Genomic DNA, 26,735 nt, shown 5'->3' with positions numbered 1-26,735 from the left:
GGGGGGGGGGGGGGGGGGGGGGGGAACCAACTGAAAAATCACAAAGCAGCACTTAATGCTGACTACATGGGAAAGTAATCCTTAAGAATAACCACAGTCAATGTCACGATGGCGATAGGATCACCTGACAAGTCTAATATTTGTTTGTCGTCATGTCCTTACTGAACATTTTTTTTTCTCTAACATAAACTCACGAAGGCATTATATCTTTTTTGTCATTTCTATCCTTTCTTAGAGCAGTGATTTGAGGAGGATGACTTCGTATATGGGAGGGTGGTTGTAGTGATTATTGCCATAGATATGATTTAGTGATAGTTTCAATGAACAAACAAGAACAACTGTTGCAAGATATGACATAGTTGTCTCATTTGAATTGCATGTTTGTTACTGATAGATTGTAAATGTTTCACAGAAACATATTAAACCACTACAGTTCAAATCGCTTTCTAAGTTTTAGTCAACGTTTGACGAAACTTGCACTTGCATGTTAACATGACCTAAACTTTCATCAAAACCAATTCAAATCTGGAGTATAGTTTTCCTTTATGGACATTATGAAAATACACTTGTTTAAAAAATATGCAGCAATGAAGATACAGATGCTGCCCCTTCAAATACCTCTTCAATCTTAAGACAGATATTGGAGACTAAAAGTATAATTAACAGTAAACACCAATTTTTAAGACTGATAATCCTCTTCATCTAAATGTATTTACTGCATTTTAGTAGAGGATTAGATGCTGAATGATTTATCATGACATAAACTGACCAAATCAGTCTAAATTTAAACTTTTATCAAACACTGAAAGACAAATTACATATTGCTTTATAGAGGAATTAATATTTAGATCATCTCTATACCATAATGTAAAAGAGAGGGACTAGTTCTCAATTTGGTTAACAACAATAAAGAACAACAATCTCAACATCATCAGAACTTAATTCAACATCGTGGAAGTAGTTTCACATCATGTGGCATACCACCTGGTGCAAATCTGTAATTGGACTGTGGAGTTTTTGTCTCTCTAGTATTGATAATGTAATGTCTTTCTATCACTATGGATGCAAGAATGTCACCTTACATGCAAACATGTATTAAGGTATTACCCAATAATGACATATTTCAGCTAAGCACTGTCAAAACTTCAAAATATATCCATTTTTTATCACAGGCTAGAAGAGTATGGACTACGATAAAGAGTACACTAACAAACGTAAACGACACATACACACATGAATGCTCTTATGCACCCAAACCGGTTATGACCAAATTTTAAAGAAGGGGGGGGGGGAAAATTCTCCATTCCATACCTACCAATATCCATCCATGCTTAATCACTGAGGTTGTCAAATTCTATGCTTGAAATTCGAAATTCAGGGTGTTGTTGTTGTTTTTTTTTGTAGTAATTTCTACACAAAAGAGCAGCAACACCTCATACTCGTTTCACATGCAGAATTTACAAATTGTTGATGCTGTTATCAAAGTGTACAGGGAAGTAACATGTATGGTTCTACCTCTCTCACTAAGGGTGGGATTTCACGGAGCACGCGAACGATTTGCGAAGGACGCGAATGACAAAATCCAGCATTCGGAAAAGTTTTTCTCCGAATGTTTTCCGACAATGAAGCCGAAAACTATTCTTGCGCAATTTGTGCGAAGTTTCCGCGACGTATGTGCGAATGTCGTGTGTATAATTGCTAAAGTACAGCATGTTACGTACACGAAGAACACGCGACGGAAATGCGAACAACGCAAAATTTTCAATAATCATGGGAGAAAATGTACTCAAGGAGAGGTGGAAGCTGTCTTGAGTTGAATTTTTTTTCTTTCCTCTTTTTCTCCTTTCTTTTTCTCTCATTTTTCTATTGTGTGCTTGCCTACATTTTTTTTTCCTAGAACGTATCTCCACTAGTAAAGCATATGATTTTTTTTTTTGCAGTTCCTCCAACACATAATCTCTATATTTCAAATGAAATTTTACATACTTAAGATTAATTTTAACTGTATTCTGCGATTTTTTTGTTGTATATCAAACATTTCTTTCTCTTTGCTAGTCTTTAATTTCTTTTGTTACTATAGTTGTTAATAATTGTTTGATGTTTAGGTGTATGCTACGATTTTTATTTGTAGAAAACGAATAGGTCATACATCCCCCAAACGTGCGCTAAACGTTCGCGAGAATGTCTCAAAAGGTACGCGAACAGTTTGCGATTACGTCGTAAAATGATCGGAAAAACTTCGCAGATTTCGCGTAACATACGCGAGACATTCTCCAAAGTTTCGGAGTCTGTTTGGGGTTTCACGAACATTTTGCGAATATCGCGCGTGTCTTGCGAAGGTCTTGCGCCTATGACGAAGCTTTAAAGACACTTTCGTGAACAATTCACGAGCAAATCCCGACTAAGTGTGCGGAAAAGGTTCGCAAAAAATTTCAAACTTTTTTGAAATTCTCGCCGAAGTAAAAACGACATTCGTGAACAATTGACGACGCTTCCGAACCCTCACGTCTGTTTGGCGATCTTTTGCAGACTAAAATGCGAATGCTGGATTTTGCCATTCGCGTCATTCGCAAATCGTTCGCGTGCTCCGTGAAATCCCACCCTAAGCTATGAACAATGCAGAATATATCACTCACCTCCTTCAGGGGTGACCTGTGATCCAACATCAGAACTTTGATCAGCAAGGAGGCCATTCTCCAGCTCGGCTATGTCCTCAGGTTCTCCTTTGCTACATGGCTCAGCCACCACCTCAGTTTCCAACTTGGTGACGATGTCGGCACCACTCTGCGTTTCGAGTGTAGCACACACTGCCAGTCCTTCACCTTTCACATCCTCAGTTGCTGCTGACTTTCCCTTGCCCTTGCTGCGCATCTTCTTCAGCTTCCCCCCAATCTTCTTCTTGTACTTCCCCTTCTTGGACGGTGACTCGTCCAGCTCGTTGTCGATGCTGGCACCATTGACTTCCAGCTTTGGTACGGTGAGCTGCGCCTGGCCTGCTGGCAGCGATGCCTCGATCCTTTCGATCTCGTCGGGAGAGAGCATGTCCTCTGTCGCAGCCACATCCTCGGAGGAAGGGTGCCGTGCATCTGACTTATGAGAGGAGAACTTAAAATTCATCTTTGGAAGGTTGAGTTGAGGCATCCTTGATCTTTTCCCCTTGGGAGGTTTTGAGGTAGATGATTCAGGGGATTTGGGGACCTCACAAGTAATCTCGCCCTCGGGGATCTCAACCTGTGGAGGTGAGGAAGATACAGGATCACCACTGAGGATTACTTGACCAGTTGGTGGATCGTTAAATGGCTCTGCATCTGGTAAGGTTTCTGTTGGTGTTGCTGATGGCACTGCTGCTTCAGTGGTGGAATCCACTACAGGACAGACCATATCTTGGTGGGCTTCAGGTGCCTCTAACTTCAGGGTAATGTCTTCCATGTTAGATTTGACTGAAAAGTCTGGTCCGTTGATCTCCATCCCTGCCTCAAGGCTAACAGGAGATATGTTCTCACATGAAGCTGTTGTTGCCCTTTGCTCATCGACGTTCACTTTGACAAGAGGACTTTCAACACTTGTAGCTGCGATATCTGACAGTTTGCCATCTGTGGCAGACGCGGCCTTCCCATCAACATCCACACTTTGAGAAGGTAATTCGAGAGCGATGTCTGTGTTACTCTTATCAACTACATCCATATCAGTCTCCAATTTAGAATCAGGTGCATCGACCAATGCAGCACTTAAATTACTTTGTGTGGGCAGTACATCACTATCACCGCCTACTGTAACATCTGGCAGGCTGCCTTCTACTTTGATGTCACCAGAGACACCCTTCTTGTCGGGTGAAAAGCGTTTCAGACTGAACTTGGGCATATTAATGGATGGCATATGAAGACCTTTCCTCTTCTTCTTTTTCTGTGTCTGCTTTTGGTCACTTGGTTCCTCATTCTCCACCAATACACCACCATCTGTCCCAACTGTTACATCAATAGCTGTGCCTCCATCTACGGCACCAGAATGATCAGAAGATACAGATTTTGCCTCTACATTGGGCACTTCGGGCGATGCATCCATCCCTTCCTTGGCACGTTCATCAAGATTTATCTGAGGTACTTCTACATCGCCATCTCCAGGCCCACTAGCAGTCTCATAACATATCAAGACCGTGCCAACTGCTGGCAGTAATGAATCACTGTCATTCTCATCATTTGAATTTGGCAAGACAGCTGCTGCTTTGACATCTGGAGCAGATACGGAGGTCTCTTCTGGAAGACCAGGCTCCGCAGGAGCCGTGATATCAATCTCTGCAGCTGCTTTCGGTTCAGAAAGTTTATCTGGGCTTGTCAACTGTACGTCAGTCACATCTTTGTTGATGCTAGGCAATTTGACATCATCTTCTGACTTCATCACCATAGCAGAGACATTTTCATCAACAATGTCACCAGTAACTTCTTTCTCTGAGGAAACATTCTCTACACATTGCTCACTGGATACACTGTGAGCAGTGACATTATCCACTGGAATATCACAGTCTACACCAATGCTGCCTCCAGTAGCTGCTCCAGAAACATCAACAACTGTATCTCCCGTTGTATCAACATCAAGCTTTGGTTTTGACTCTTCGGCAGAGACATTGTCAGCAGCACCTTTTTTTCCTTTTCCTCTGGACTTTCCTGGTGTCATTTTCACATTCAGTTTTGGAAGCTGAAATTTGGGCATCAACCCTTTCATCATGCTTTTCTTCTTTTTGGCTCCAGTGGTGACATCTGGTGTCTCACTGAGCTCCATCCCTGTGACTCCAACTTCACGTCCAGCTTCGGGTTCCTCATTGTCACAAGTAATTGCAGCACTTGTAGTGGCACATTCTACCTCAGAGGTTGATTTCTCTGGGGATATGATAGCCGTGTTGGAGGGCTCTTGTATTTCAGCAGTAATACTAGGTGGCTTTGGTGTCTCAGAAGCAATGTCAACTGCCGTTATTTCCAAGTCAGGCGTGTTCATTTCTGCTTTAGGAGTATGATCATCGATATTAGGGACAGGCAATGAAGCTTCACTGATATCTGGCTTGACTTCCACCTGGATTTCATGAACCGCAGGTTCAAGTGTAACTGTAGGTTCTTGAAGTTCTCCTATTTGGGCAACAAGACCATTTTCATCCACATTCATAGAAGGTCCAGTCATCTTTGCATCTGTACTTTCCCCTGCCATATCATCCACTGCTCCCTGTACCACGATGTCTGCCGCTTGCTCCTGAGAATCTGATACCTCTGGCATGACAACATCAAGATTGGTTTTAGGAATGTCCACTTCTGCTGTGACACCCATTGCCGGATCAGGACTCGCTTTCAGTTCTGTCATCTCGGGCTCTGGCACTTCTGCATTCCTGGATCTGGTGGGTGACAGCCAGGAGGAGAACCGTGAAAGAGAGAAGTGGGGCTTGGGTAGTTTGAATCTCTTCTTCTTCCCTTTGCTGGGTGAGACCTGGCCCTCTCCTCCTGCATTCTCCTGCTCAGCAGTCATCCTGGCCATGAACTCAGCATCAGCAGCATCAGATGCCCTCCTGGGTCTTATGTCATCCTCAGAGACGGCAACATCAGAAGATGAGGCAATTGCCACATCTGGCAAGCTGGTAGTCACTTTACCACTTGCACTCAGTGGTTTACCACCCTCGGCCTTGGACTTGTATCTTGGGTGCTTGTCCATTTTCATGCCACTCTTTTTTGGGCGGTGGAAACGCATTGTTGGGAGAGACAAACCTTTTTGCTTTGCCTTGATGCTTGCTTCTTGATCAACAACAGGAGTTTGGAATTCTTCAGCTGCCCCTGATACGTTGGGAGTTTCTGTGTTGATATCTACATCCTGCACATCGGGTACCAAGTCTTTATTTTCAACTTGGTCTACACAAACATCTGTGGATGGAACTTCAGGTTCTTCAGGTTCTGGTGCTGTAAATTCTAATTTTCCTGATATCTCTGCTTTGTCAGCGACATCTGTAGCTGGCACTTCAACAGCTGGGGTTGCCAAATCTGGCAGGTCTGCTACAGATGGTCCACAAATGTCTGTTGTGACTGACGCTCCTGCAATGGAGGTCTCTACCAGTGGTGACTCTGCTTTCTTTTCTTGTTCAGCTTCTATTTTCACATCTGGAACTACTAAACCATCTTCAGGCTCCACAGAAATATCTCCTCCACCAGCATTAACCTCAACATCAATCTTACCCTCACGGCCATTCCCTTCCGCTTCGGGGTCTTTCCTTTCTACCTCCAATTGAATATTCCTTGCACTTCCATCAAGTGCATTGACCTGATTGAGGATTGGTTCTACTCTACCAATGTGTCCATCATCTTTCTCCTCCGTACCCACTGTGTATACCTTTTTGGCACCACCAAATTTTGGCAGATGGAAGTTGAGAGATGGCATTTTGAAGCGGCCTTTCTTGGATTTGTTTTTAGCATCTTGCACAGGTTTCTGATCAGCTTCTTCCTCCTCTGAGAAGCCTTCATTCATCACTACAACAACCTCCTGGTTCTCTTGAACAGCACCAGCAACATCCACAGATATGGGTGGGCTATCAATCTTGTCACCCTGTGGAATATCATCATCAGCAGAACACTCCACCTTGTCTTTAACATCCACAGATTCCTGAATGATTTTGCTTGCATCAGCAGAAAGAGTAAGCTTTCCCAAACCCTCACCATCTTCAGGTACCTCCACTGATTCAGCTGCCGTATTCATGTCAACTTGGGGAATATCAGTGTCAATAGCAGGCACTTCCGCAATTTCGACACCTGCATTCACCTGAACTGTGTCCACTGATAGAGTAGTGTCAACTTGTGGGTCATTGGGAACCCTACAATGCTCCCCCTTATCTTTGATATCTGCTTTCACATCGATTGCTTGGCTTGTAACTGGAGTGTCAACTGTTCCATTTACTACAGGGCCAGCCACAGCCTCATCAGTTGTTGCATCTTCCTTGCAAGCCACAACTGGTACATGATTTTCAACTGGCACGTCATTTACAGCTGGTACATTTTCCTCGCATAGTCCATCAGCAGGGACAGAGACTGGAGGAGAAACATTGCTGTTGTCTGCCTCATTAAAGTTTAATTCTCCGGTCTGCTGAACAGAGGATATGTCAACCTCTGCCTCTACATCACTGCCGATCTCAGCAGCAAGAGCCACCTCTACAGTCAGATCCTTGGGATCAGCTCCAGAGGGCACACGTGTTTGTTTGTCTTGTCCATCATTCCCATTTGCAGCAATGGAAGGCACTGCCTCTGCATCTTTCACCTTGCCAGACTCAGATTTCTTCTTGTCCTTTTTCCCACTCAGGTTCACTTTGGGTAGACTGAACTTAGGGAGATGAAGTTTGCCTCGGAATCGGGAGCTCTTTTCCTTCCCTGGGGTCACAGCTTCTGCTACACCTCCCTGAGTTTCTTGCCCACTTGCAGTGCCTGCTTGAAAAAAGAAATATATAGGAGGTAACAGTTATCAGTTAAATGCAAATTTCATGCACAATCTGGTGATTTCTGTTAGCGATTAGTGATTTGCATATTAGAACCTTTTCTTCGTTTGCTCTGAAGATGAAAAAACCGCAAAATATTTGTGTAGCTCTAAAACCTGCCAGGAGTCATATAGGGGGGGGGGGGGGCAGAATCCCATTTACACAACTCATCATTTAAAAAAATAATCTGATCTTGTGAAGCATTGTAGCAGTTTAGTAGAATGACAAAATTTGCTCATTGTTGTTACTTTCTTTTCATCATACTGGCTGTCTTAATTTCCCTTCTTTCATTCTATATGCTCTGGCAAGGCAGCTTTTGACTCTGCACACTTTTGCTGAGTATCAATATCTGCCCGAGTGACCTGAGTGATACAATGTGAAGAACTAAGCAAGACCTTCAATAATCACAGTTGTGTTTCCTCTACTGGCATAAGCAATGCATTAATGCAATTAGTGTCTGGCTCACCTGCTTCAGAATTGTTTGGCTCATCAGGAACATCGTTGGTCTGGCTTTCTACTGCCTGAGTCTCGGATCTCTCCTCCTCCGCTACCTCCATGAGTGTGGCCTCCGTGGGGACAGCCAGGGTAATCTGTGCAGAGGGCAGGGCGATGCCTGGTTCATCCACCTTCACTGGCACCTCAGCATGGAGATCCAGCCCCTCACGCTCTGCCTTTTGTTCTGGTGGGCTGTCACCAGCTCCTGGAACAGGCTCAGCTAAGACGTTTACATCCATGGCCTGAGCAGGTAAGAGAATGGAGAGAATGAAAATATTGTCTTCGTAAAACACAAGTAAAGTCTGACATCTCTGTTTACAGAAGCAAATAACAACGAAAAGAACATCAGCTTCAATTGCTATTCATTGCCTGATTTTGTTTTGTTTTTGCTGTGTAGCTATGTGAACAGGTATATTTTTTTCTTTCTAGTTTTTCTTCCGTCCTCATAAAACCAAGCTTGATGCCTAACATTACAAGTGGATGACGAGTTTGGGATTCTTAACCCGTTGAGGACGGTCTGATTTTGTGACAAGATGCACTTCCCATTGACACTTGCCCAAGTATACTCGGGACTCGTCCTCGACGAGTTTTTGATGGACATTTGCATATGTCTTTCCACGTATTCCTTAATATGCTACTCTTCATTTCCTTACATCATTTTACTTCCCCACACCAACAATTATGACACCAATTGATATAGCATGTATCTATCAAGCCTCTACACTTTCGTCAACGATGTTTGCAAAAGAGCAATTATGGTAATGATTACAGAATGATTCACAAGTCACAACATAGAAATACCTGCGAAGCTCTAAGGGTCTGTGCTTCCTCAATTGCCGTGATTGTCTCTGCTATCTGCTCCAGCAGCGCGTCTGTTGAGGCAAAGTCCTCCGGTTCATTCCCTCCGCCATCTGCTGCCTTGTCCGTCTCCTTCACAATGGCCTGGCACTCTTCCAGCAGTTTCTCCTCGGGTCGCACCCCGTCTCCGTCTCCGTCTCCACCCACTCCGGATCCCTCGGCAGGCTGGTGGCTGTCCTCCGACGGTAGCACAGCGACAGCAACGTCTAATTTTAGCTCTTCTCTGGGTGTTCCGGGAGAACCTAGAGGGATTCACAAAGAATTCAGAGGAATCACAAAAGTTCAACAGCTGACACATAAAATCAGAAATGTAATACAAGAATTTTTTCTTTTCTGATGTAGTTGTCATAAATTTGATCTTAACTTCTTGTTGGTGAATAACATGCACACTGCAGGCTGCGTAAAAGCTCTCTGGAGTCTACACAAAGCATTTCATTTCTAGAATCCAAACAGACACATAAAATGAGGATACATTAATTTCTTTATTGTCTACATCCATACTACTCTCTAAACATAGCATAAAATGGATTAATATCTCCCCTGAAATATGATTTCTTTGGAACAGGATGATTCTGGCATCAACAAGAATTCAATATCAAGACAGAAAGAAATATGGAGGTAACAAATTTATGAATTCATGGTAAGCAGCACAGAGCCAGCAAATCATCTACACAGAAAAAAAGACAAAAACAATTTGTAGCTCGTCTGAAGATCTGAAATGTCTGACTTTATGATTGAGAAACATGCCTAAGGTGAATGCCAAGGTAATATTCCTTTCGAGAAGGCGGAATGCTTTTGAGTTAAATGGACCCTGACAAGCTTGTAATCTGAGCACTCATGGAGTGATCTGTGCCAAGAATAGACAGGGATGGATTTTTCTGGGGCAAGACTGCTACATGCAAACAACGGTTCTCCACAAAGACATAACACATTTTGATTTACCTAAACACCATCTCGGCTCTTTTACAATCATCATGCAGTGCCTTTTTGTCATCCCTGCTGATTATGTTCAAAAGCATTAGATAGTCATTTACTTTCACATTTACAGTAAACCTAAACCTCCACATTCAAAATGTCATTTAAAGGGACTGTACAGTACTGGTTGAGGTAGGGATTCATGTTTTGAACATTCCTAAGTGAGATAATGAAAATCCTCTTATGAAATATGAAAGAGCATGTAATTTTAAGAAGGATTCAACGTTTATTTGATGAAAATTGGTTTTCAAATGGCTGAGATATCCAAAAAGGTGCTAATAATAAAAGGCGACATGCCCCAACTTTATTAGTATCTCTTTGTTTCACCTTGTTTTTGGATATCTCAGCCATTTCAAAACCGATTTTCATCGAATAAACTTTTGATACCCCTTAGAACTGCATGCTCTTTGACATCTCATAGAGTGGTTTCTGAATATCTCACAAAACGTTAAAAGCTAAATCTTCACCTCGACCAGAACTGTACACACCCTTTAACTATTCTTTTCTTGACTTTGTGACATCTGTCTCCCAATTGCAGCAAGTTGTCAATTTCTTTCATACTGTATACCTGATAATTGTTCATGTTGCAATTTGCTGTTTTTTGTTTGTTTGTGCTTTTGTTGTTGTTGTTGGTTTTTTTTTTTTTTTTTTTTTTTTTGGGGGGGGGGGGGGGGGTCTGCTTGTTTGTTTGTTTCTTAATTCATTACAAGGAGAAATAATTGACAAGCTTGCACTCAAGCATTAAGTCTTCCCTCTCATGATAAACCTCCATTGGCAAAACCTTCATCAGAGCGAGTGCAATTTGAATTCCAGGGCAAATTAAAATCATTCGTAGAATACTTTGATATCATACACAGTCACACAAAACCACACGCCCACACACACAGTTCTGAACAATTTTTTTAAAAACTTTAATACACCTATCTTTGCCGAAGCAAAATAACAGAGTGTACAACTGATACCATCGAAAACAGACTTTGTTGATACACAATAAAGCTGAACATTCTTTCTTAAACCATGCTCTCTGATGCAGAGTTCAAGCTAATGCAAAATAACTAAACATATTTACATGTAAATGTTGCAAACTTCGAGGTGCTGATCAAGGGTAATTTTCTTCCTTTCTGTTTTCATAGCGTGGGAGGAGTGGAGATAGGGGCTGATACAGATCCTTTTCTTCTCCCTTTAGAAATGGTGACATAAAATCATGCAGTTGGGTGGATCTCTGATAAAACAATTCAACAAAACACATTCCACTGTCTTGAGAATGGTTCATTTCTGAATCTGAGCATTGCAAATCGATACCCTTTCCCTCTATCCTGTGGTAGAACTTCAGAGTCCCCTTCTATTTGGTGAGTAAACATCTAGCAGTCATTTTGAGTGCAATGCCCTGCCAGTTATTGCCATCACTGCACACCGTAGGCAGGTAGTTTTGATAGGAGGAAAGGTGCCACGCATCTTTCTCATCCATGTATGATGTATCACATCTGATGACCTTCTAATGTTCCTGTGTCGTTGGGATTATATAGCAACCACATGTGGTACATTATGTCGACTGTGTTCAGGCCTATCTATCGTTGCAATCAATCATAGGTCAAGTGAAATAATTGATGGATATATATCTGTATCAACAGGTACTCATCTTCCTTCATTATCTTTGAATTTCACATACTCTGAAGACCTTTTGCTTTATGTGTTCTGATCCACTGAAAAATTCCACGATCACAACATATTTGCAATCACTAAACTTTTGATATTTTTGGTTATTGTGTTGTGTGGATTTGCTCCAAGTGCAAGGTTAGTATCATATTGTGTAGTGTACATGCCCTTGAATGCCACTGACAGATTTGAAGGGTTCCTGCAATCCAAACTGTGTCTATTGTTCAGCTATAAAGTGTTACAAGAGGATAATGACACAGCTGAAATATGACAAAAGATGATTTGGAGGATGTTTCCAGAGGTGGGGCTTAACAAGGTGTAGCAAAAGATTAAGAACTAGATATATCGCTACGGCGACTGATATGCCTCCGCCATAATGCATGGTTCTCCTAACAGGTCTATAGTACAATGTCTTGACAATGTGTGATGACAGTTTCAAACAATTGGCAAAATATTAAAATGACAGGTTTGGCACAAATGTGCTGAATGTTCACTTTCCTAGAACTAGGTTCAATTGGATGAATGATTAAAATGTCAGAGTGCAGGTATTTGGGGAACTGATGATTTTTACTTGACTTTTGACCCTTTTATAAGTTTATGCATTGAGTAATTTTTCAAGGTATTGAGAACTAGAAATGTCGCTATGGCGACTGGTATGCCTCCGCCATAATGCATGATTCTCCTGATAGGTCTAGATAGTACATGTAGACAATGTGTGATTACATTTTCACAAAATTGGCAAAATATTAAAATGACAAGTTTGTCACAAATGTGTTGAATGTTCACCTTCATTGACCTAGGTTTAATTGGATGAATAAGAGAGCATGTATTTGGGGATTTAAGGACTTTAACTTGACTTTGACCCATTCATAAGTTTATGCATTGAGTAATTTTCAAGGTACCGGTATGGAGAAAAAGTGCAATTTCTGTATTGAATAGTAAATTGTTACCATTTTCATCTAGCCTTTGACCCTAAAATTCATAAGATAATCACTTTCAGGTAGAACATGCATAAATATGTAGTAAGTTTCAAGATAACTTGAGCCACTTCCAAGATACGGAGGAAAAAGTTAGTTCAGCACTTTCACTTGATCTTTGACCTTTTGACCTTTGAGGCAAAAAAGAAAAAGAAAAAGAAAAAGAAAAACTTTCCAGAGAATTTCTATTAGGTTACACATGCATACACCAAGTGTAAAAAAAATAATAATCCTGCTGGCATTGCATAAACATGAGGGAAATAGTAAAATTTTGAAGTGTTGCACTTGACCTTTGACCCCTGATCTTTGACCCCCATGAACCCTACATTCTCTAGATAATCACTGCCAGTCAGTACATGTATATACTATGTTCCATGAAGATACCTTGAACAATTTTCCAAGGAACGGAGAAAAAAAGGAAGTTTTAATGTTTTTACTTGACCTTATGACCTTTGACCTTTGACCTCATGACCCAAACTTTCACCAGAGAATCTTAATTGGGTAATACATGTATACACTAAGTTTCAAGAAAATATCTTTGGGCATTGCATAGATATAGTGGAAATAGTGAAATTTTATGTATTTGACCTTGACCTTTTGACCTTTGACCTTGAGCATGTGCACCCAAAAGTTGATAGGCACAACTTCACTCCCTAATACACATGCATGCCAAGTTTCATTAGGATACCTCAACAGGTTTTGATAGTTACCTTGTCCACAAAATTCATTACGGACGGACGGAAGGACGGACGGAAGGACGGACGGACGGACGGACAACCCGAAAACATAATGCCTCTGGCACCACTTCGTGGCGGAGGCATAAAAAGTATAATTTCAGTATCAAATGGGAAAATAGCATATCTAAACCTGGCCTTTGACCTTTGACCTCACAGTTCCAAAGAGAATCACTGTTAGGTTGAACATGCATAAATATGTAAGTTTCATGATGATATTGTACTTTGAGTAACTTTTGAGATATGGAGGAAAAAGTGCAATTCAGCACTTTCACTTGACCTTTGACCTTTTGACCTTTGACCTTTTGGCAAGAAACTTCCCACAGAATATATATTGGGTAATACATGTATACATCAAGTTAAAAAAAACAAAAAACCTTCATTCATTGCATAAATATAAGGAAAGTAGTGATATTTTGAGGAGTTGACCTTGACCTTTGACCCCCTGACCTTTGACCCATGACCCCCAACTTCCCTAGATAATCACTGCCCATCGGTACAAGCATATATACTAAGTTCCATGAAGATACCTTGAACCATTAGCGAGATATGGAGAAAAACATGAAATTTCAAATTTTTTTTCACAAAATAACCTGTGACCTTTGACCTTTGACCCTGTGACCCTAAAATCCACACAAAGTATCATCCCCCAAGGATATACCCTCATACCAAGTTTGATGTAAAACCACCACACGGTTCTTGAGATATCGACAAAAACAAAACGGGACGGACGGACGTACGGACAGACGTACGGACGGACGGACGGACGGACGACCCGAAAACATAATGCCTCCGGCCACTTCGTTGCGGAGGCATAAAAATGTTAAAAATCATATGATGCATATTTTCATGAACTAAGCATTTTTGTGATTTAGTTATGTTCAGATCAGAAGGCATCAACAGAAGTCAGCATACAATGTACACTTGGACTGCAGGGATCTTTCAAGAAGGAAGAAAGCTATATGCTGGTGACTATTGATCAAATCATCATCTGCTTCAAAATGAACCATGCAAAAAAAAAAGGGGGGGGGGGCAATTGGGATGAGTTTCAACCATTAGCCTAAGTGGACACAAGTTGAGTGCATTATCCTAAACCTCATATTCCACCTTGCACCAATCATGTAAGCCTGCCTCTCATTAATGACGCCACACACACCAATCTAAGGGAAATCTTAATGGGACATTTTAATCAGCGTCATCCCTATACGTCCTGGCTCTCTGCCAAGTGGGCACGTTAAGTCTTCACCTACCGGAACATGGGGGGAAGCTGTATGAAGTCTATACAGATTTTAGAATCGGCAGGGAATGGGTCAACCTGGCAGCAAATCTCAGAAAACACATTTCTGTGGTTTGGTGAATGCATCTTTGTTGTCTTCATGCTTTGCTTTTCAATGTCAGCGTTTCATGGGATTTGGTGCAGATTCGATGAATCTAACCAAATTCACTGAATCATTCTCCAATGAGATTAACTTAGAGATCATGCCAGGTTATTGATGACCAAAAAAACAAAAAAGGGAAAAAACTGAATAAAATGATAATTTCTGCAGTATCATTCTCTCAGAACTTGCTAGATTAAAGCTGGTCTTCATTAGCACAAGTCTGCGAAAGTGTCACGACAATTTGCTTATACAAATAGTCAGTGATCTGAGAAACTTGCATTCTCAGAGAGAAGGGAGCTACTTATGTGGAAAATAAGCAAAATTTGTGTAGATCTGAGAGATAATATTCATGTTATATGAACACACATGTATCCATTATACACCAAAAATTTACAGAAATGTAATCATAGTGACAATACCATAAAAATATCATTACATTTAGGGGAATGCACTCTACAAGCATTGCTTTTTTAGCATTCCTCCCCATTTCCAGCACTTTCATAAAATATTCTAAATGTTTTGCAAACTTAAATTATCTTATGTGTATTGTATATTTATGTTGGGAATGGAAAAAATGAATGAATGAATGAATGAATGAATGAATGAATGAAAATTCAAGCCAATGTCTACATTATTCTACCAGGATGTGTGCTAAGTCTATGTGGATATATTTGAATCTTGTAGGAAGCAGCTTTAAGATGAAGGCAAAATGAATATCAGAGACTTGTCTAGTGTTCAGCTGCCCATCCATATTAAAGGCAGACTATCTCCTTCATCTATGCAGCTGTCAATGGGATAATATGATACTGATATTCTGTTTCCTCCAGTTCAATGTTGCCATGCAAAGCTGACACTTGCTGAATTTCTTGGGAGTAGTAAGGTTAAGGCTGAACCCATATGATGCATTTCATATGTGTATGGATAATGTGTACATATACAAGCATGTATATACACATGTATATTTCAATTTTTTAAATTTCAATTTATTTTCATATTTCTCAATAAAAAAATACATCAAATAAAGCAAAATTAAATAATATCTGATATCCAGCTTGGAGGCATAATATTACAAAATCAAATACATGATATCCAGCTAGGAGACATATAGAATACTGCAAACATATAGAACATAGTGGTCGATCTATGACAGTTGGAATCTGAGAATGAATGCTAAAGAAATATGATGAAAGATACAAAATGGGTATATAAGATACAAAAAAAAAGTGTTTTTACTCATTTTTCCCCCTCTAAATAGCAGTTATGGTTAAAGGACATTGAAGGACAAGTTCACCTTCATAGACATGTGGGTTGAGTGAATACAGCAACATTAGCAGAACACATCAGTGAGAGTTTGAGCAAAATCGGACAATCCGTTAAAAAGTTATGAATTTTTGAAGTTTCTGCTCAGTCACGGCTGGATGAAAAGACTACTATAGCTTGTGATGTCATATGAGTACAACGATATAAAGAAAGAATAAAGAAAATTCAACATATTTCCATTTTTCTTGCATAACAAAAGAACACTCGACTTCTCTCTTTCAGAAGGCCGGGGGAATAATATTACCCTTAACATACATCAGTAGCAAGTCGAAGAAATGTCCACTTTATTCAAAAAGTAAAGTTTTGTGAAATTCTCTTTTTATTTTCCTTATATAGTTGTACGCATATGACATCATACACTGTAGTAGTCTTCTCTTCCAGAAGTGACTGTGCAGATACTTAAAATATTCGTAACTTTTGAATGGATTGTCCAATTTTCCTCAAACTTTCACTGATGTGTTCTACTAATATTGCTGCATTCTCTCAATCCTTATGTATATGAAGGTGGACTTGTCCTTTAATACAAAGTTATAGCCAAATTTCTGTGTGGAAAGAAAATGTTACTATTCACAGAAGATAACTCTAATGGAATGTTTTGGTAACAGAACGAGGTTATGATTGGAGCAGTCTTAATGGTATAAGTGATGCTTCTAAATTTTAGAGGCTTTGATACAGCAAAGCAAAAGTCTCATAAGAAAACATGCACTATCATTTTCTTCTAAATGCAGTTGTTCTCATGCATTACATTTGCATAGAAGATACCTTCAGATATTATCTTATGTGTCATAGCATTGGAAATTTTGTTTATTTTTGTTTTATCTTTGTTTTTGTTTTTTGTGTATTTTTTGTTTGCTGGCCAGATAAGGGATGCCATAAATACACCAGCACATACACACAAGTAAAGTACACATATAATGCTTGCTTTCAGCATCTGTTAGGATGAAGGCATAAAAGCACTTAAATGTGTCAGGAAACATTGTGCCTCTGTGAATGTTAATTGTAATGGAGTACATTGATTTTCTGTGGTCCAGAGGCAGGACCTGTCCGAATGGAATTGATCTGGTGACCACTTCATGACCAGCATATGGACAGCCACGTGAAATGTTCATATCATATCCAATACAAAATTTCTTAATTTTTCCCTACTGTCCTTTAGAGAATATTTGCATACAGTTTAAAGCAACCTTACTCGCAGTATGCACACAACTGTCTTGGTGCAGTACTGGTAATTAGAAGGTCCTTCATCAAAATCACAGTATATTATTAAAAAAAAACACACATTTCCACATGCATAAATATTAGAAAATTGTCACACAAATGTCAATAATGGTGGCACACTAATGTTACTTTCTTTAAACAGTGACAAGGACATCCGATAAAAACCAAAAAACAAAACAAAACAAAACAAAAAATGACAAAACACATGATAGCCTGCAAGTCACTATCTACAGTGTACAATGTATTTATAATTTATCAATGATGAGAGAATTTGGCAGCTTCAACGCCACTCTGGGCCCTGGCCCAACTCAGAAAACACTCACAAGAATGCTGCTCCAAGTAACCAAAGTTACTGCAGAAGCAGTAAAAGGCAGCGATCAATAAGAAAAACACTATGTGAATCATTGCTGTGGAAACTGTCATTATTGTGTGCAATTGCTTGGACTCAGAATGACTGCCACCAGGCTCAATATGAAACGGCACTCTGTGGCTCTTGTTCTGCCCTAGATGGGACCTTGCGTGTAGAGAGTAAGTCCTGCAAAATCAATGTTCCTCTTCAGTCGATTTCCTCACATAATCACTATTGATTCAGTGCTGAATTAGGCATAGTAGGTTGGTCAGATACGGAACAGGAACTAACACACAGGCTACCTTAAGTTCAGTTCGGAGCATTGAAGGTATGGTGTTTGCCACATACGCAAACTGAGCACAGTTGTTGTGTAAAAAATTTCAAGTTTTGTTCTGACGTCTCTTACGGCACACATAATTGGCATAACAATGAAGAAATGGAAAGGGAGGTGTTACATTTTTTCTTTTAACAGAACCGTGATATGTGTACTTCAAATATTCACTTAAGAGGTAAGGTGTATCGTAAGAGAGAATATCATGCATGCACAAATAGACATTGACCACGTTCAAATCCCACTCTATAGGCGTATATATTTTTCTCTCATCTTTTCACTTGCTTCCCTCCTATAGTTTTTGTAGTTTTCCCCTCATCTAAATACTCAAAGCCCATATATATTCTATTTTCCCAAGGCCATGATTGTCAAAATCAAGCTTATGTTCACGATGCCAGTCTTGACTCCTGTATATTTATTTTAGTTACAATGTACCATTTCCAAGAGAATAATGACATGATCACATGGAAACGTTATCAACATCACCTGTAAAGTATGACTATATTGGTTTATTATCCAATTAAATCACATTGTGTATCACATTCCGTGAGTGTATCAAATGTATGTCAGGTTTTTTACCGGTATGTATCATGGTATGTTTTATTTTGTTTAAGTTTGAAAAATGCAGACATAAAATAATAAGCCAAACCATGTTCAAAGATCCAAATGCTGAAATTAAAACATGTCAAGCAATTGTGACATGAACAAGCTACACATGTGCATTTAATGCAACCCCATACATGTGGAAGCCCTTAGTCGCAGTTTCCTCCCTTTTCTGGTATCCCATCAATGCCAGTTTATTCTGTATAACACAGTCTCCTAATAAATAAATTACTTATGAATATTCTGGTTCACACTCACATCCTCTGTATAGCAAGACACCAGGCTAAACCTAAAAACATACGGGCCTTCAGTAACATTTAAGAGTATTATTGTTGGCCATTTGCTGATGTCATTAACCACTGAAAGATACCTCAAGAGTCATATCCGGTGGTAACACTATGAACGACCCTACAGCTTGTCCGCAAAAATCGCCGGACCTAGTGAACGGGAGAAGGTCACTTCAAGATAAAAGACAAAATACATGTAGTTCCAGGTAGGGAGCACTACAGGCAATTTCCAATATGCTGAACTGGAACCCTTAAATTTAAGTGTTCACTCTCCAATTCTGATGATTCAGTGGGAAATGCATGAAATCAAAGACAACACTGCTGACAAATGTTATTTCTCCTATTAAACTTATTGCCAATATATTCCAGTATTCATTTAAGGCTATAACTCATGACCCCCTCCTTTTTTGCTCCGAGGGTTAGCCTATATCTCTGATAAATTTTGACGATCAACTGTCACTTATCTAATTATTACTGAAGCAATGCACACTTCCCGCAGCCAAACTTGCACAAGAATGGGAAACTTTGCTGTATTGTAAATGGGTCTGATGACACGGAGCAGTTTCAGACTGAAGAAAGAACTAATTCAAAAACATGATTAGAAACACAGTAACTGTTGAATTACAACTTAAATCTGAAAGCAGCCATGAATCATGTTTTTCCTAAGGATATTACTCAAATCATTATTGGCCAATCTTGGTGTGGTTGCATTTTCCAATAAAGTCTGCTTAATTCCAGGTATGTGCCTGCAGTGTGAATGGTCTCAGAAATATGGTTGAAGGGTGGAGTTTAGCTTGACCTTGTACTGTAAACGTGGAAATTTTCGCGGTACATTAATTTTCGCGGATTTCGCGCTACGTTAGGCTAGCGCGAATTCAAAAACGCTCGAATATATCTTCGCAATTTTCTATGCACATTTCTAACGGCCTGAATTGCGTGCGCTTCGTCGATGATACTGCTACGTAGTACAGATATGTTTACGCATAATAGCAGTATCATCGCACGCACCGCACGCACCGAGCCCATGGCCGATTGGTGTGCTACATCTCCGCGACTACAGTACTAGTACTACAGTACATGTATCGAGTAAAATACGTGTACAGTGTACTACGTAGTTGAGCGCTTGTACTCACACTCGCGCCGCTCGCTACGTCACTTTCATACGCTGGCATCGCTGGATGAAAACAGCGACTGTGTATTAACCCGCTGCGGAGCGCGAATTTAAGAACCCGCGAATATGTTTTCGAGCCGCTCAGCGCGAAAAATTAATCGCGCGAAAATATTGACGTTTACAGTATTCATTACTACCACGGTGCATTTGTATACAACCATACATGTAAATTCTTAGATTGTTTCAAAAACTTCCATAGTGACTGTGGACAAAGTAAAAATGCAGGAATGACCTCTTTACACTACTCATTCCTGACCTACAATTTACTCTTTACAGTTGCCAGTCATAAACAAAATTTCACAAACTGTAGTAGTTTTGTGTAGCAGTGAAAACCTGGACTGTTACCAGATTTCCCTGTTTTCACTAAAACAATGTACCAAGCTTGATGGGACATTGATTAAACTGAACTGTTGTATGTACCAACCTAATTGAAAACTCTGACCTTGACCTCTAATCTAATTCTCCTGGTGATCAAATCACTTAATTGTCCTGTCATATTTGAGATTCTTAACAAGTCTGACACACATCTGTTTCAAACTTTGTCCCATACATTCAAAAGAGAAATGGACAAATATAAACAACCATTCAAGAACTTGGTGCATCAAGCAATCTTGGTGTGGCAACATGAAAAATGAACAATTTTTATGGACAATCATATTGCTATTCAAGTCACAATTTCATCAAAATCATGCAAACAGCTGCTTTTTCATACACTTTGACCACATAGTATTCTCTATCTTGGAGCAGAGTGCAGTGTTGCCTTTGTATAGCCAGTGGCAGCATATTCCAAACCCAACACATCGAATTTGCAATCAGTTCTATTTGCTGCACATTCTTTCTCTCACTGTACAAATTTCATCCAAGCAGTCAATGACAAATCTCTGGATGTTTGATCAAGAAACGATTCCCAAGAATCCAGAAGGATTTTCTGCCTAAAATAAAAAAATGATAGCATTAAAAACATTTGCTGCTGGAGGTTTCTAAAATACTTTTCATTTATGCATCTCATCTTATCACTGCTATGATTTTTAAACTAACTTACTAAAAGTAAAAACATGATCATTATGTAATATCATAGGTAATGAAGAATGGACTTTTCATCTATCTCATATCAATTTGGATGTTGCAAACAAATCCATAAATCATTTGTGGAAAATACACCAACTGTTAAAACCTGGTATAAGACTGACTTTGAGTATATACCTGCATCTGATGAATGAAAGCCAGTCTTCAACCAATTATTGGCTGGATCAATGCACGGACAAAAGTTGACAATTTAAGGCAAACAGAGAAAGGCTCTGAAATACACTGTATTGACACAAACATCAAATCCAGAATAGTCATCTTACAAAATTCAGCTGACACCAGACCCTCCAACAAGCAGAAATGGTCAATTATTTCTGACATGAAACCCTATGCTATTTGCAGATATTGCCACAGAAGTCCAATATCATTTCTGTGCACCCTTCCAATCGCATAAATAATGATTTATGGCCTCATAGTGGCATAGGCTCTGAAATTCTCCCAGCATCTCGCGCAATGTTAGTATGAAAACCTTTTTGACAAGTTTTTCCAACCTCCCACTTAGATTGTTATCATCTCAGCAAGAACACACCCCGCGAGGCAACTCAAAAGTTAAGAACTAAAAAAAAAAAATAATAAAATATAAAAAAAACAATTGAGGCAACTGCAAAGTGTAAATAGTAATACTGCAACGTTTTTCTTTCATCACTCATTTCTAGGTTTTGTCTACAGAATATACAATTACTACCATGGATTAGTTCCATGGAAAATGTGTGTGTGACTGTACATTTTAACATACCAGTACCTTGGTTATATGCTGATCTCTACTCCTGCATCAGTTCTGGAACAAATCTTAGACTGTGTACAGTACCAAAGCCAAACCTTCCTCTTCCAGTCTGACAGAAAGACTGGAAACTTTTTTCACTGGATGTTTTACCACCCTCCTCCTCAATTGCAACGCCATGCCATGCGTTGCTCAAGATAAGAGTGCATGCTTCAGTGAAGCCCTCTATGGCAACATTATCAGCTGTGATTTTGAAGATGACAAAGTGTCAAATTCTACGAGCATGTAGCAAACATACCCCATACAGTTGGCTGACTCATCCAGCTGTTGCCAGCAGAGATACAAGAGTGCTGGATGCCAAGCAGACAATGATCGCTTACTCTGTCAAAACAAACTGGTTGCAACCTCAAGTTCAATAAAACCAGTAAGGGCAAACAAGATAAGGTTGAGAAAATACACAACCTGACCAAGTACACCATGCTACTGAGATGATGAACTCTACCAATCACCATGCCAATCCTTGCCCTCTCACTAAAAATGCAGCTTACAGTCCAGGGGTACTATGAAATTTAATTTCAGCTGAATAAAATGTCTTGTGTGTAGTACCAACTAAAAATAGATACATCTAGTTGCGAGTGAGAAAGGGCAAGGCCTTCCTGATGGAACTATCAACCATTGGGTAAAATTAAGCGCATTCAGTCGAGGCACAATGTTGTTTCCCTGAAACATGGCAACAGAAAACAATAGTGCACTTTCAGACAATATTCAAGATGGCATGGAAAATACAAAGAAATCACATGGGGGGGGGGGGGAGATTCCATCCAACTTGGATCTAAAGGTCAAAAGTTACTTAATATTAAAGTTCAGGGAAACATTTTCCTGGTAATCCCAGGTATCGCACGGCAATTTGCTATGCATTTTTACACCAGTGCTACAAAAACTATTATTTGTGTAGCAGTTTTCTTCAATAAAAGTATACAAACAGTTGAAATATTTTTTATCAGCTGAAATTGCTATAAATCAGATTTGAGTTCAAAAACTTTTCCTGAAAGTTTCATATTTTGTTAAAAGAAACAGTGACAGAAGTAGCAGCCACATAATGTCAATCAAACAGGCAATGTCATGGCCTCACATGTCTTTCATGGCCTAACACACAAATCTTTGCTAAGTTCTTATACATAAAGAACGAGGAAAACATTCTGCATTCAATTCCTGTTGAGGTGTGTTTGATGATTTTTAGGAAGAAAAGAGTTGCAGTTGCTTAGCTGTAAATGAAAATCACGGTCTTCATGATGTATTCGTGCACATACCAATGGGAGAGCAGCGAGTTGACACTATCACCATCCTATCTCATTTCCATATGTGGTGCACTCTCTGGTAACAACACTAAAGGTGTTTTTAATGTTCTCTCGTGTCTGATTTCGATGAAAAGTTTGCTTCTCTATTCTTCCGATTATTCTCCCCATCCTAGAGGCAATTTCAACATGGAATGAAATTGCACTTTAAATACCGTGTTATATCGTCTGTACGTCATGTGCAGATGCACTGAGTATTGCATAGGTTTTACAAGGTAATTGCACATGTATTTAAGTTTGTTTTCACTTCCAACCTGTTTCAAGAGATCCTGCCCAGCAAGTACCCACAGACTAAAAGGGAAATCATGCCATCACAATTAAAATACTGCACATATGCAAAGACGAATACCAAAGAGCTATGGCAAACATTTCATGCTATAAGGTAGGCCCATTTTCGCTGGGGGAAAATAGACATTGAAATATGCAATGTTCTACATTTTCCACTCACACTTCATCACACACACACACACACACACACACATACATTGTGATGTCGCTGCACTTTAAAAACACTCAACAGTGTTTGCAAACATAATGTGCAATATGTAATTTGCTAGGCAGCCTGCATGTCAATTATGTGAAATGTGAAATTCACAACAGGCTGAAGAGCTAATGTAGCTGTAAACCATCATCGCACATTTTGAGCGTGCCCACAGACAGTAATCCAAATATTGAGCGGAAGCTTCATGACAAAAATTGCAAGTTCCCTGCCACAAGGGTTCACCCTGCAATTCATGACAATGGACTTTCACATGAACGCAGATAAAGCCCACTCCAGTGTGCAGTTTTTCAAGTAATGTTTCAGGTGGCTTTTGGCACTGTTGCTAGGCAACTCCCACCATAATGTTGAGCATTTTTAAAGAGCACAATCTTTCACTGTCAGTGTAAAATGACCCTAGGGACATAATGTGTTCCAAAAATATCTTGCATTAACATGCATTGATGCCAAAATAATGCTGAAGTTACTTACCTTGAAACTGCTCTACAGTTCAAACATCAAGTATCTTCACCGCTGTTCTCTATATCATGGGCACAGCAATCACTAGATTGTTTTACTGTAACAAAATCTACCCACTTCCTGAACTCTCAAAGCGATCCACAGCCAAATAATCTTACACTCCTAGATGGACTTCAAAAGTGTTCTCTTATCCTGTTGTCGTTCCTGATGTGCACTTGAAACTTTCAACAGACTCTATGTGTGTACGTAAAGGCCTCTTTCAGGACAATGCTTCCACCAACACTGACAAGTCAAACTGATCCTACCAACCTGTATTTGCTCCAACATCCTGCCCCTCTGGTTCCTCTGCAGTCGACTCTGGCTGGTCGCTTGTTGTTCCTGCATTCCCTGCATTTGTACGCTGGAAATGAGAAGGAAGGAAACGCTGTTTTACATTCAGGATGTACACGGATACTATATGTTGCGTACAAAACACAACTGAGGTCACTAAAGGTGTCACTCACTCAATGTAAAGATAGCTCAATTTGATGGTTGTTTATCTATTTTCCTTTCCTAATTTTTACTAATATCTCAATCTTCTTCTTCTTCCTTTACTGTGCAGAACCTTCTTAGAGTATACTAGCACATTCACAATATCACGATCATCAATAAAAACACAACCCACTGAGAAAAAGTGAAATATTATGTCAAGAGATGTACATTACGTACATTCAGTTACTCTCTATATCCATCAATCATTCTATAAGCTTCAATAGAAATGGGTCAAATACAAAGTTTAACAAAAAGAAAAGAAAAGAAAAAAAGCCTAGGACTTCACGATGAAACATTTAGAAGATTGGCTCTGACATAGACTTGGAAGTGCAAACATGTCAACTTCCTTCCACATGACTGGCAACAGCTAGTCTACACAGTCATGTTGTCCCTGGAACAATCCACCCTAACCAAAGAAAAAAAAAATACAAAGAAAAAAATGTGGTCATAGTGCTACCATTGAATAGAAGACAATTTTGTCATTATAAATGACGCATACTGTACATAACATGTGCTTCATGCCATCCTGTCCCACCCCCCCCCCCCCCCATTGTCATTTGCATGTCTTTTGAGAAAATTTGAAATTAGTCACTTGACTCCACACAATGAGTCATTTGGGGTTTCCTCTAAACACCATACTAGATACAACTTTGAATAACAATATATTTTTGTCAGCTTTCTCTCTCATCTTTATGAAGCTTCCAATATTCTACATCTTGGAATACAAAATCCCTCCCCCCCCCCCCCCCCCAATATGTATTTCCCATGAATTCTCTTTTCTTCACTGTCATGCCATTTTGTTCACCTTGGGAACTTTACTCATCACATAAATCAAGTATCAGAGCTCGGCATTCTTAAAAACAGTATTACATGTTTTACAGAGCCTGTGGGGCCTAGCTCTCTTCAATATGGGTATGTTGAGAATTAGAAAATGATGGTGGCCAATCTGTTTTTTTTTTATCGACATTGCAGGTAATATTTTGGTGGGTGGCTACATAGTTCGTTCATGGGATCTGACTTTGGTAACAGAATTCAACCTTTATTTCTTCTTTTTTATTTAGGGGTAGGGGTGCAGTGGAAAGAGAAATTTGTAAAAGGTGCATGGTATGTAAATTCCACTATGAACCTTACTTGTATGGATATGAGCAAAGGTGAGGCACATAAAGATCCCTGGCTAGAGCATAACGGAGTTACTCTACATCCAAACACTCATAATGGCAAAAGGTCTTTCTTAAAGGCATCATCTATTATTTGCGGATGAAACAAAAACCCAGCTTTAGTGCTTCAAAATAGCTCTAAAATGTGAGTTAGGAACAGAAATAACCAATGTAAAAATGCTGATCAGTATATAATCAATGTTAAACACAATAGTTATAATCAAATTGTTTCTAGAATAAACCGACTACAGTTATGGTTTATTAAGAAATATAGTGATATCTTCTTATAATTCAGGCTTTATCGCAAAATTTTAATATGGTAGGATGTTCTGTGATACATCTGACCTACACATAATTATGCATCAAATGTGATAACTCGCACATTTTTAAAATCACCACTCCCAATGGTTAACAATACCTTTAATAAGGCCTTCTACTCATGGCACCATGATGAACAATAATCCACATTTTATCAGCGAGGAATGTGATTTCTCTGCAACGAGGAAGTTTGGGTTCAGAATTATGTTGTGCTGCAGCGGAAGGGAGGCACACATGAACAGATCAAATCTACCGGACTTTAAAATCTGGATGGCAAATAACTAAAATATAAATGGTACCTGGTTACGGTCTGTTGTGTTCTCTCTCCTGTCAGGTGACTTGGCGTCCTTCTTCTTTCTCCACCCAAACCTCTTGGGTGACAAGTTGTGGTCCGAGTCGGAGGACTGATCGATGGATTTCTCTGACTTGGGCTTCTTTGCTCCAAAGTGGGGGAAGTGGACGTTCAATATTCCCTTCTTCTTCTTCCTCTTCCTCTGGTCTTCCTCCACTGTCAATTCTTCGTCTTCCGCCTCATCCCCAGATGTCAAAGTGCCAAGTTTCCCCTCCTCGTCCCCCTCCTCCTTTACTTTGTTCTCATCGGGAGCCTTCACTGGAGACATCGCTGCATCCGCAGTCATCTGATCTGGTTTGGTCTCTGAAGATTCTGCTGGTTCTTCTGGCAACTGTGGTGGGGACTGAACTTGTTCCCCTGGCACACCTGGACTTGGAGATGCTGTTGCCTGAGCGGCTACATCGGCGGGGCA

General features: G+C 39.8%; 1 protein-coding gene across 1 annotated transcript in view; it reads right to left on the bottom strand.

Annotated features, from left to right (window-relative positions):
• The window catches only part of LOC139744865 (uncharacterized), a gene marked incomplete at its 3' end in the record, with an annotated part of 81,336 nt that extends 54,721 nt beyond the window's left edge, over positions 1-26,615 (bottom strand). The window contains exons 1-5 of the mRNA XM_071655277.1: positions 26,271-26,615; positions 24,275-24,365; positions 8,789-9,087; positions 7,959-8,229; positions 2,637-7,442 (exon numbers count right to left, since the gene is read on the bottom strand). Of these exons, the coding sequence (XP_071511378.1) occupies positions 2,637-7,442; positions 7,959-8,229; positions 8,789-9,087; positions 24,275-24,365; positions 26,271-26,609 (5,806 nt within the window). The remainder of the gene's footprint in view (positions 1-2,636; positions 7,443-7,958; positions 8,230-8,788; positions 9,088-24,274; positions 24,366-26,270) is intronic.
• Positions 26,616-26,735: the final 120 nt, after the last annotated feature.

This window comes from Diadema antillarum, unplaced genomic scaffold (genome assembly GCF_040938485.1).
Source record: "Diadema antillarum isolate AM-2024a unplaced genomic scaffold, OU_Dant_1.0 seq00001215_RagTag, whole genome shotgun sequence".
Lineage (NCBI taxonomy): Eukaryota > Metazoa > Echinodermata > Echinoidea > Diadematoida > Diadematidae > Diadema > Diadema antillarum.
The sequence above is the reverse complement of the archived record's forward strand: the minus strand, read 5'-3'. Positions and strand labels throughout refer to the sequence as shown.